This window comes from Trachemys scripta, chromosome 3 (genome assembly GCF_013100865.1).
Source record: "Trachemys scripta elegans isolate TJP31775 chromosome 3, CAS_Tse_1.0, whole genome shotgun sequence".
NCBI classification, from domain to species: domain Eukaryota; kingdom Metazoa; phylum Chordata; order Testudines; family Emydidae; genus Trachemys; species Trachemys scripta.
Window position 1 is genome coordinate 94,033,819 of NC_048300.1, and position 12,767 is coordinate 94,046,585.

The 12,767-nt window shown below is 42.5% G+C and overlaps 1 protein-coding gene and 1 long non-coding RNA gene across 2 annotated transcripts in view; both read right to left on the minus strand.

The window, feature by feature from the left end:
- The window catches only part of IYD (iodotyrosine deiodinase), a 29,312-nt gene extending 28,911 nt beyond the window's left edge, over window positions 1-401 (minus strand). Inside the window, exon 1 of the mRNA XM_034765429.1 lies at window positions 53-401. Within this exon, the coding sequence (XP_034621320.1) occupies window positions 53-239 (187 nt within the window). The 5' untranslated portion in view covers window positions 240-401. The remainder of the gene's footprint in view (window positions 1-52) is intronic.
- A 7,712-nt stretch (window positions 402-8,113) lies between these two features.
- The window catches only part of LOC117875561, a 28,895-nt gene continuing 24,241 nt past the window's right edge, over window positions 8,114-12,767 (minus strand). Inside the window, exons 2-3 of the long non-coding RNA XR_004645277.1 lie at window positions 8,419-8,496; window positions 8,114-8,160 (exon numbers count right to left, since the gene is read on the minus strand). This is a non-coding gene — a long non-coding RNA (uncharacterized LOC117875561). The remainder of the gene's footprint in view (window positions 8,161-8,418; window positions 8,497-12,767) is intronic.

Genomic DNA, 12,767 nt, shown 5'->3' on the forward strand with positions numbered 1-12,767 from the left:
AACAGATGAAAATTAGACACAAAAATGCTAAGTAGAGTTCTGTTTTCCTTACCTTCTTCCTCTACGTGAAGGTCAGTGCTGTCTCTGAGGTCGTCATCCACCCATGGGCGAGATTCAGACTTATTTTTAGTCTCACTCTTCCCTTTCTTGCTGCTTTTCCTGTTGCTTTTCAGGATTATCCCAATCAAAACACATATAATTGCTATGAAGACTGGGGTCAGGGAAGAAAAGAGTTCCATGACCTGGAGTTTAATTTAGAAGGGTGCACCTTCTCTTACAGTGACCGTTCCTTTCCCAAAAAGAAATAAAATGGGAGCTGATTGGAGGGTGATATGTAAAAAGGGCTGGAACAAAACGTGTAGTGAGAAAGAGGAAAGTTCAATACTCTGGTTCTGTTGTTTTCCCAGACTCAGGCAAACATTCCTTATGGCTGCAGCTCTGCAGCATACCTCATTTGCTGGCATCCTCTTTAAAATCTGACACAATCGGGCAGTTTTCACAATGCTGGATCTCTCTCCCAGGGATATTCGCAATGTCTTTTCAGTGTCTGCATCATAGTTAGGGAATTGTGGGAGTCCTGGGGCTGCCACAATTGCACTTTCTTATTTTGTTTTCTATTGCCTTTCTTCTGTTTTTGTGCCGGGGCAGAGCCAACTTCATTTTTTTTATCCATTTATTTAATATGGGAGGGGTAGAGTTAAATTGGAGTTAAACCGCTGAATATCAATTTAATGAGTAGTTGTATACCATGACTAAATTTGTCCACTTCTAATGAAGTGAGGTAAATGAGTTTCTGTTCCAAATACTGTTTTTCCTTTATTTATAAATGCAATCCCTACATTGCTCGGAAGACAGCTATATCCCCCCATCTCCGTCCCCGCCCCTCTGTCAGTCCTAGTTGTCTACACCCATGTTATGGTCTTGTCTTCTGTTTATTTTGTTTCTTTATTGCAGCATTACCATCCCCAAGCATTCAAAAAATTATGAGTCAGCCCCCACTCCCAAAAAATCACGAGATTTAAAAAAAAAAAACCTGTAGGTTTTTTATTTGCTTTCTGAGGGTTTAGTTTTCAGCATCTCAAGCTTTTCTCTGCAACCCTGAGGGCTAGAAGCTTACTTCTCCGCGCCCTCTTCCCCCCCACAGATTCATAGATTCTGAGGTTGGAAGTAACCATTGTAATCCTCTAGTCTGACCTCCTGTATAACACAGGCTATAGAATTTCCCCAAAATAACTTCTAGAGCAGATCCTGATTTAAAAGCAGTCAGTGATGGAGAATCCACCATGACCCTTAATAAATTGTCCCAATAAATTGCTCTCACTGTTAAAAAGTTATGCCTTATTTCCAGTCTGATTTGTCTAGCTTCAACTTCCAGCCATTGGATCATGTTATACCTTTCTCTGCTAGAAGAAGAGCCCATTATCAAATATTTATTCCCTTTGTATGTACTTATGTAGACTGTAATCATGTCATGCCTTAATCTTCTCTTCATTAAACTAAATAGACTGAGCTACTTGAGTCTATCACTCTAAGACATGTTTTCTAATCATTCTTGTGGTTCTTCTCTGAACCCTCTCCAATGTCCTTCTCTATTTAAGCAGAGCAGGGAACTGAACCTGGAGCCCCTGTGTCCCATGTAAGCTCCCTAACCACTGGGCTAAAACTCAAAGAAAGCAACCTCTGCCTTCTGTGAATGGCACCTAAGTCCCCCAAAGATTTTGGGGACTGAATCTATTTGGCGAAATCATGTCTCATTTGTGAATAGTTTCAGGTCAACCCAAACTGCATTTTTCAGCGCAGAAATTATTTGCCCCCCAAAAATTTCTCCCAGTTCTACTTCCAGATTTTTTTGCAGCAGTTTACCACTCTTAAAGGGACACTGTCAACTTACTGTCTAAAAGGTAAATCACCAGAAAATAGATTTTTAAGGTTTCTATTTATTTTTAATTCCTTTTTTAAAAAAATGCTAAGTATTGTTCTTCTCCCCTTGTGATATATAGAAGGATCTTTTGAATGGGCCAGAGAACACCACTCAAACATGCTTCAGTGTCTCTACCCCTCAAGTCCCTCCTCCACCTTCTCTTTCTGCCTAATGCCACTTCATTTTCAACTCTGCTGGTGCTATTAGTGGTAAGCATTCTCTTCCAAGTCCTGGGAAAAGCCGTGTACCATTAACAAAACAGCGACACTGACTACACACAATGTGCTGTTAACTACAAAAAAACAAAAACCGACTGGAAAAAAGAGAAATATATTCTCGATCGCTCTTGTTAATTTCTTTCAGTTACATTAATCTTAGAGCTACTTGTAACAAGATTAGCTCCAAAGTTGTCAGATGGAAATGTGATTTTGAAAGTTGATGATGTCTATTTAAAATGGCTAATGATTAAAAATTAATAATTAAAAAGATTAAGTATGGTAGTCTATATCCGGGAAAGCAGTGACTCTGAAAATGACTTAGGGTCATGGGAGATAATCAATTAAACATGAGATCCCAGTGTGATTATTGGATGTATAAATAAGGAAATGTACATCAGAAGTAGAGGGGTAGCATTACCTCTGCATATGGCATTAATGAGACCATCATTGGCATACTGTGTCTAGTCCTGGTGTCTACACTTCAAATAAGGATATTGGAAAACTGGAAAGAATTCAGAAAAGTACAAGAATGATGTGAGGTCTGGAAAAATCTACCTTACAATGAAAAACTTTTCAAACTCAATTTCTTTCACTTAAAAAGGAGAAAGTTAAGAGAAGTTTGACAATAGTCTGCAAGTACCTATATGAGGAGATTTCTGATAGAATGTTTTTTAATCAGGTACAAAAAGACATAAGATTCAATGGCTGGAATTTGAAAGTAGACAAATTCAGACTGAAAAAAGGTGCACTTTTTTAACAGTGAGGATAACTAACCATTGAAGCAATTTACCAAAGGATGTGTTGGATACTCTGTCACTTGAAGTCTTTAAACCAAAACTGGCTATGAGTATGGCTGCACTGTGGGAGACAAACACACACTAGCTCTGCTTGAGCTACCATGCTAAATATAGCAGTGTAGCCAGGGGTAGCACTGGTGGTGGCTTGAATGAATGAATCACCTCAGCACAAACCTGCCGAACCCCCATGGGTACGTTCTTGGGCAGGTTGCCCGAGCTGCTTCCAGTGCTACACCCCAACTACACAGCTATTTTTAGCTCCATTACTTGACCAGAGCTAGTGCAAGTCTGTCTGTCCAAGTTGGGAAGCATGCTTCCAGCTGCTGTGTAGATGTACCCTAAAAGATAAGCTCTAGTTCAACCAGCAATTATTGGCTTGATACAAGAATTACTGGGTGAAATTCTATGGTTCCATAATAGTTCCTTCTGATTTTAATATCTGCAAATATGTGAAAATGTCCTGTGCAGGTTGCAGCTACCTGGCTACTTCAAAGGAATATGCTGAGGTAGGGAAAATGGCTTTTGTTCACTATTTTCTTTTTTGTCTTTGTGAGGGTTATAAAATGATCTTGAGGCCGGAACATGAGACTGGGACCCAGGACTCTCAAGTTATCTTCCTAGTTCTGCCTTGCCCTCACTGTGAGGGCCACTGGGTGGTCTGGCTATAACTCAGTTTCCCTATCTTTAAAAGGAAGATGGTACTTACCTACCTCACAGGGATGCTGTGAATCTAAATTAATCCATTTTTGTGAAGTATGTTGAGATCCTTAAATGGAAGATGCTAGAGAAGTGCAAACTATTGTAATGAATCTCTGGCTGCCGAGGGCTCCATGATTGTTGCTAGGCTGCTCAATGTGGCCATGTAGGACATCACAATGGCAACAGGGATAGAACCTCCTACTATAAAAAACACGACCCTACTACCTGAGCTAAAGCAGAGCCTTCATTAACAGCAGCAGATCACCCATAATTCACAGTTGAGCAAGTCTGATTCCTTCCATTTAAAAGCCTTTTCCTCTTCTTTCCCCTTCTTCTCAGCAAATATAGCTGATTGTAGGTATTCCCTTATTTTTTCTGGTAGCATTTGAGCTGGATGTACCTGATATTTAGTCTGTCTCATTTTCTGTGTGGCTGAACACAGAATGGGACCTAGTGGTGCACCTCAGTCCCTTCTATTCTCTGCCTGTGGCACATAATAGTCCAGTCTCCTGTGGGTCTCAGTTCCATTGTTGGGTTTAGTGCATGAGTGCTAGCTGGTGTTGATGGCCTTCAATATACAGGAGGTCAGACTAGATGATCTAGTGGTCCCTTCTGACCTTAAGTTCTATGACTCTTAAGTGCCCTAAGGGCATGTCTACATGGTTAAAAAAAAAAAAGCCTGCCATGTCTACAGCTGAAAATGACTGTGTAGATGTTCTGGCTCAGGCTGGTGATTGGGCTCTGAAACATTCCCCTCCCCCAGCTTCAAGATTCTGCATGACTATATAGCTATTTTTAGCGCCATACCATGAGTTCTGCAAGCCCAAATCTATAGACTCAGGCTCTGAGACCTGCTGTTGCAGGACTGTTTTTGCTGTGTACCCTCAACCTCCAGGGTAGTGTTATAGCCACTGGTGCTTAGTGTTGCCACACAGGTTCTCTCTAAATCCTGACCTGGTCTCACCAGTAATGGAATCGGATCTTCCTTAGAGGCAGATTGTCCAAAGGAACTCTGAACCTGTTCCAGAAAATACTTGGTGCTATACCTCCAGCTTTAGAACAGTCTCTAGGAGGAACCTCTTCAGTGTGCCAGAAAGGGGTCTCTCTCTTTTTGCACAGGGTAGGCCATGCAGCCTCATCACCTCCTTAGACTGTGCGTCTGGGACTTCAACACTCCTGTTCACACTGTGAGCTCTGTTCAGTGAATTCAGCTGGGATAGACTCCTGGTAGAGATTTTCACACTCTTCAGGGATTAATGCACTTGTACTGACACTCACACAGCATTCTCAAAACAGAAGGGTTTATTAGTCAACTGGAACATAGTCTAGGAAGTCCTTAGGTTAGCATCGAGAACTGAAGTTTAAAGCATTGTCCATTCTGGTTAGCCCAGAGTCCAGCCAAGCTGTAGTGAACCCCATTGTCCAAGCTCTTTCTGTCTCTCAGTCTGAACTCCTTTGTGAGAGCCCCAACTTTTCTTGCAGCAATCTCTTATTCTTCCACCTCACACTTCTCCAGTCCTTGGTTCTCAAGCTGAGGGATTTTGCTCAGCTTTCCTGCTGAGAGATGGGGAAATCCATCTCCCTCTGGGTAGTGGGTTGCTATTATCAAAGTCCTGGTGATTGGATTTGCCATTGTCTTCTTGAACTCTCCACTGATATGAGGTCGGTCTCAGCCAGTCTTTTTTCAGTGACCTGTTCAAGCTCAGTCAGCTAGACCACATTCATATGTATGTCTTTTAGCCTGCCCTGAGAGCAAACAGTCCTTCTCCCGGCCTTGTGAAATATGAAGGAAACTGAGGCACAAACAGCATTCATGAAAATATTACAAAAATTCCCACTTTGTCCCATTCTTATAAAAGAGGGCAGCAGGAACTAAAGTGGGGACTGCAACACCTTCCAGAAAGCTGAGGGACCAGGGGCCATGCTCCCAAAGGACTTCTATTGGAGCTACTACAGAGAGGAATTGCCCCAGAAACCAAATGGACAGAAGGGAGAGTTATTGCTGAAGCTCTGAGTTAAGAGCCAGGAAGTTTTGGGTTACTGAAATTACTGGTATGAAGAACAGACTTGGGGAAGGAACTACTCGGCCTGCACAGACTTTGAGGGAAGAGTCTGGAAGGTTTTGATTTGTTTTGTTAAGAAGGCTTAAAATAAAAGAGCTAACCCTGCTGGAAACTGCTTCACTGGATTCCTTAAGAGAGCTCACACAGAATTACCCCAAGGAATGAGCTGCCTAAGCAGGGGCAAAACCTGGTCTAGCAGGAGGTCCAGCGCTATGAGATCGGTCCCCAATCTTGTACAGTGCATAACTTTCCTCATGTGAGTAATCCCTGGAATAGTCATGTAAACAAAGTTACACACATGTATGACTGTTCGCAGGATTAGCATCAGGACAAATACTTCAGTGTTGTCCTTAGGGGAGGCAGTGTAGCCTAGTGGACAGACCACTGGATGGGGACTCAGGAGATCTGAGTTTTACTCCTAGATCTAGCATTGGGCTGCTGGGAGACCTTAAGCAAGTCACTTCACCTCTTGGTGTCTCAGTTTCCCCATCTCCAAAAAGGGAGATAGTGATACTGGACCTCCTATGTGGTCAGTAAAGCATTTTGAGATCTACTGATGAAAAAAGCCCTAAATTATTATTGGTGATTGTAGTGAGGCGGTGTGGCTCCCCGCCACCCCGGAAGGGGAAGAGCCCATCTGGAAGCAGGAGTGGGCGGAGCTAGGGAGTTCTGAGCCCGCCCCTCAGAGGGTCAGGCGGCGACCCGGAAGTATAAAGCTGGGCCCTCAGAACTCAGTCTGGCCCCAGCAGCCAGAGAGACCAGACGTCTCCAGCCTAGCTCAGGGCTGGGAAACCTCTGCGGACTGGAGTGACCGCCAGGAGCCGCCGGGCCTGCCCAGCGCCCGCTACCCAGAGGAGCCGCCGGGCCTGCCTGGCGCCTCCTATCCGGAGGAGCTCCCAGACTTGCCAAACGATCCCTGGCCAGATGAACCCATGGTCCAGGATCCCCCTGAGGCCAACACCAGTAACCAGGTAGGCCCAGAGGGGGAGTCTGGAAGTAGCCCGGGGGCAGCCGACCCCAGTCTGGCTGCAGCACTGCCAGAGCCGATGTCAGTGTGTTGCGGCCAGGATCCCCACTGACAAAGCAGTGGGTCTTCTGCCGCTGCTAGGGCCCCGGCCTGGGATGCAGTGGAGTGGGTGGGCCTACGTCCCCCCTGCCACCCAACCTGTGGGTGGCAGTCTCCCCCTCTCCCAGGCCTGTCGAGGCTCAAACCTATTCCTGTGGCTCAGCCCTACCTGAGGGCTTGAGCTCTGCCTCAGCGTTTGTTGGCCCACCCTGACCTAGGGCCTGGGCTTAAATACTTTGTTTACTGTTGCTCAACCCTGACTAAGGGTCTGAGCCCTGACCCAACGCTGGTGCCCTGAGCCGGGGTCGGGCTTCCTGTATCTTTCAGGACTGCAAAGGCTGCCGGGTGAGACCCGACAGCCAGACAAAGCACTCAAGCGCCAGCAGGTAGTGAGTCGGTGTGCCCCCCCCCGCCGTCCCGCAGCAGGTCGAGCCCCCGTCAACTCCTGTACACTGGTGTAAGGAGAAAGGATTTATGAGATTTCTCCCCTAAGGAACCTATTCTTGATAGCTTTGAATATTCACACGCATGCAGACACACAAGTAGAACAATTTTTTGTGTGTTCTGCAGCTGAGAAAGCATTCTAAGGAAAGGTTTAATGGTAAAGAAAAGAGGCAGTACAACCTGTTGAATGGCAGTGTTTTTAAGAATTACTTTTTTGATACTGAGAAATCTTGTCATCATCTTTCTTTTGGAACAATTTTGACATTCTCAGAGGTGATGGATTATTTATTATTCCCTTGCAAACCAGAAAAATACAGCACATATTGCATTAAATCCCCTTCAGTGTTAATTTAGGCAGACTCCATAGTCAGTCTCACAGAATTCCCACAATACCCTGGTTGATTAAAATCTGATTTAGTTTCATTAACTCCACACACAAACATTCAAACTATAAACGCAGAAGTGCACTCGGGGACTGGGTGGGGGGTGACAACAGTCAATTTAAAACACAATTTGGATTTTCATAGCATCTTTCAGAGCACGCTATTGGGGTTTTCTTCAATCTAAACATTATCTAAAACTTAACAATTACTATCAGGAGAGGCAGTACCAACATTGTTATGGTTATGGTTACCATTTATGTTCTAAACCCTGAATTTCTACTACTGATTTTTTTTTTTAAACCAGTCAAACTATAAAACAAAAAATCACTCTGGAGAAACAACGTTCCACACACAACTAAAAACTAATCAAGCTGGTTTTCCCTCAGGCTGGTAAGGATGAAAGACTTATTATAATTTTCTATTTTGAAACACCCAAGAAGTGCTCAGATACTTCTCTTATCATGGAGACCATGTAAGAACCTGGTTGGATACCTACTGACCTTCATATTGCAAGCACTTGCCAGGAGTGATTTCTTTTCTGTTTCTTATTGAATTCTTTGCTCATTTTTCTGTTATGAAAAGAAAACAAAAGTTTAGTTAGCCAGATATGGCCTTTAATTTCAAAGATGTATTTCAAAAATGTTTTAAATATGTGTAATGAGCAATGGCCATTTACAGGCTCCTAGTGAAAGCAGAGCACTCTTTCAGCACCCAGCCCAGGGGTCTAAAATTATGCACATCTCTCCCAGCTGTAACTCTTCAACATGCCCCGCATCTCTACCTTCTTCATGAGCTAAGCATGGCCTCTCATCTTTCTTCTCACTCACCCATTAATGATTCCACTTCCTTTAGAAAGCTTCATAGTAGAATCGAAGTCTCCATCTCACAGCTAAGCCCAGTCAAATCTGTTGAACATAAGAATGACCATACTAGGTCAGACCAATAGTCCATCTTGCCCAGTAGTCTTTCAACAGTGGCCAGTGCCAGATGCTCCAGAGGGAATGAACAGACAGGGCAATTATTGAATGATCCATCCCCTGTCATCCAGTCCCAGCTTCTGGCAGTCACAGGTTTAGGAACACCCAGAGTATGCATCCCTGACCATCTTGGCTAATAGCCATCAATGGACCTATCCTCATAAATTCATCTAATTCTTTTTTGAACCCAGTTATACTTTTGGCCTTCACAATATTCCATGGCAATAAGTTCCACAGGTTGACTGTGCATTGTGTGAAGAAGTACTTACTTATGTTTGTTTTAAACCTGCTGCCTAATCATTTCATTGGGTAATTCCTAGTTCTTGTGTTACGGGGAGGGGTAAATAACATTTCCTTATTCACTTTCTCCATACCATTCATGATTATATAGACCTCTGTCATATCTCTCCTCAGTCGTCTCTTTTCCAAGCTGAACAGTCCCAGTCATTTTAATCTCATATGGAAGCTGTTCCACACCCCTCATCATTTTTGTTGCTTTTCTCTGTACTTTTTCCAATTCTAATACATTTTTTTTTTAGATGGGGTGACCAGAACTGCATGCAGCATTCAAGGTGTGGGCGTACGATGGATTTAAATACAGATGCTCCCCAACTTACGCAATCATTCCGTTCTGGAAAGCCTTGCGTAACTTGAATTTTACGTAAGTCAGAAACGTATATTGTGCTAACAGAAAACAGAAAAAACAAAACAAAAATACTGCATTTACCTTAATCCTGTTGTTATCCTTGCACACTGAAGGCTGCATTTTGGTGGTGGATGACAATGGACTTAATTTGTAGATGAGGAAGGAGAGGAGGAGACAGGAATGATTTGAATGAAATAATCGGGTGAAATAACAGAAATACAGTATCACTGAAATAACACAAGACTGAAAGGCTGTGAGAGTGCAAAGCCTTCCCTTGTAGGAGATGCTACTGCTGTATTCCTCCGCACACCGCACTACAGTACTTTGCGTTCCCATATGCTACACAATATTTTCCGCAACTTAAAAATTTTATGTATGCCCTATGGAACTTTTTGTGGAAGGTCGAATTTGTGTAAGTCGGGTCTTGCGTAACCCAGGGAGCGTCTGTAGTGGCATTATGATATTTTCTGTTTTATCATCTATTCCTTTCCTAATGGTTCTAAACATTCTATTATCTTTTGGACTGCTGCTGTACATTGAGCAGATGTTTTCAGAGAAATAGTCATGATGACTCCAAGATCTGTTTCTTAAGTGGTAACAGCTAATTTAAATCCCATCATTTTGTACGCATAGTTGGGATTATGTTTCCAATGTGCATACTTTGCATTTATCAACATTGAATTTCATCTACAATTTTCTTGCCCAGTCACCCACTTTCGTGAGATCCTTTGTAATTCTTCACAATGTGCATTGGACTTAACAATCTTGAGTAATTTTGTACCATCTGCAAACTGCCACCTCACTGTTTACCCTTTTTTCCAGATCATTTATGAATATGTTGAACAACACTGGTCCCAGTATAGATCCTTGGGGGCACTGCTGGTAATCTCTCACCACTGTGAAAACTGACTGTTTATTTCTACCCTTTGTTTCCTATATTTCAACCTGTTAATGAGCCATGAGATGACCTTCCCTCTTATCCCATGACAGCTTACTTCATTTAAGAGCCTTTGGTGAGGGACTTTGGCAAAGGCCTTCTGAAAGTCCAAATACTCTATAATAACTGGATCACCCTTGTCCACATGTTTGTTGACCCCCTTTTACTAAAACCTTGTTGACTCTTTCCTAACATATTGTGATCATCTATGTGTCTGATAATTCTGTTCTTTCCTATAGTTTCAACCAATTTGTCTGGTCCTGAAGTTAGTAATTGCCTGGATCAGCCTGTAATTGCCAGGATCACCTCTGGAGTGTTTTTTAAAAATCAGCATCACATTAGCCATCCTGCAGTCCTCTACTACAGAGGCTGATTTAAGTGATAGATTACATACCACAATTAGTAGTTCTGCAACTTCATATTTGAGCTCCTCCAGAACTCTTGAGTGAATACTGTCTGGTCCTGGTGACTTATTGTGTTTAATGTATCAATTTGTTACAAACCTCTTCTACTGACACCTCAATCTGGGACAGTTCCTCAGATTTGTCACCTCAAAAAGAATGGGTCAGATATGGGAATCTCCCTCTGATCCTCTGCAATGTAGACAGCTGCAAAGAATTAACTTCTCCACAATGGCATGGTCTACCTTGATTGCTCCTTGAGCACCTCAGTCATCTAGTGGCCTGACTGATTGTTTGGTAGGCTTCCTCCCTCTGCTAGTTGCTCTTAATTCTTTTTTGGCCTGCCTAATTATACTTGACTTGCCAGAGTTTATGCTTCTTCTTATTTTCCTCAGTAGGGCTTGACTTCCCATTTTTAAAAATCATACATACCTCTGGGTCTTTCCCATCTGACATACAGTACACACTGGGACATGTCTGACAGGAAAGCCCCCAAAGTGTGAAAGATATCAGTGAACTGGTTATCCAGGTAGAGAAAGATTGGCTGTGTGAAGAAGGGGTAACAAAAAGGGGTAGAAGGCTAGGAGATTGTGTGTGTCCAGGAAGAACCTAAACCCATCTGTGTCATGCATACTCCTAGCCAAAAGCTTTAGCTGAAAAAGGAGAGCTGGTAAATAATAGTAGGAGAATTTAGAGATGAAGAGGTAATGGTGTGTGTGTGTGTGTGTGTGTGGAAGAGAGGACAGCCTACAGTGAAAGGGATAGCTTGATAATAAGCCATTAAAAGGTAATTGAAGTACACCTCTACCCCGCTATAACACCACCTGATATAACACGAATTCGGATAGAAAGCGGAAAAGCAGTGCTACGGGAGGGGCGGGGCTGTGCACTCCGGCGGATCAAAGCAAATTCGATATAACGTGGTTTCACCTATAAGGTGGTAAGATTTTTTGGCTCCCGAGGACAGCATTATATCGGGGTAGAGGTGTATGTGAGGAAAAACGTTAAGGGCCAACTTTCATTTGTTCATGTAGTTGTGTCCACATTTTTTGAGCATTATTAGCTAAGCACAAAATGGAATTTGTGCACATTACTTCTGTCACCTGCCTGTACAGGTGCCATAACAAGCAGGTGATATGCTCAAAAATGTGCATGTAAATGCTTGCATGCACAGTTTGTTACCCACACAATTTGCAACTGAGATAAGATCCTTTGACCGTTTGACCCTGTCAATGGGTTAAATATATATCAATATTTTATTTTAGAAAGAGAGAATGGGAGTGTAAAGGTTAATGCACAGTGAAAAGTAAAGGAAGGTTATTCAAAAGGTGTAGAAGGCAAAATCCATCTATGTACATCACCAACTAAGCTCTTATCCATTGAGGAGCAGACAGGGGTTCATGTGAACGGTAATAATCTAGTTCTCTGGCCAGTCAATGTAGAAAGACAAATGACTGAGAAGAATTGAAATCTGCCATTTATTAGGCATTAGGATTACTAAAAATATTATTTTAATAAGCTTACCCAGTCCATTCTCCTGTCTCCAGCAGGATGCCAAAGCAAGCTGTTTCTGAGCAAAGGTAATCCTACCCTCCTGCCATACCCTTCCCCATACCATCCACCCACATACATGCCAACCAGTTACCCAATCCCACACCTGGGAGAAATCTCCCCATGACCCCTGGAGATATCTGCTTATGCCCTAAAGCATGATATTTGATTATCTTTTTCATTATCTGAGCTCACATAGCCACAAATGTTATTAGTGGTTATAAACTAACTCTTAAAATCTAACAATGCAGCATGTAACTCAATTACATCCTATGGAACTGAATTCCACAAGACAGCTATATACGATATACAATAGCATTTCCTTTCATTTGTTCTAAATGTGCAGCCCTTCAATTTCATGTGGCTCTTTATGTCCATATTACAGGGTCAGCTCTTCTATCCTATAGTAAACAAAATTATTGACAAACATCATGTCAAATAAAGACATCACTTAGTTAGGTTTTGTGGGGACATACTATTTATTATGAATACTAGGACAATAGGAAGGTATCTGTCAAAAATGTTTGAGATTCCAGAAAATTACACAAGTTTTAGTACAAGAGATAATTGGCCCAGTAATTCATACCAGGAATGTGTTATTTGCTAATTAGGTAACAGCATTGCCAACATATATGCATGTGAATAACTTTTTGCATCTGAATAG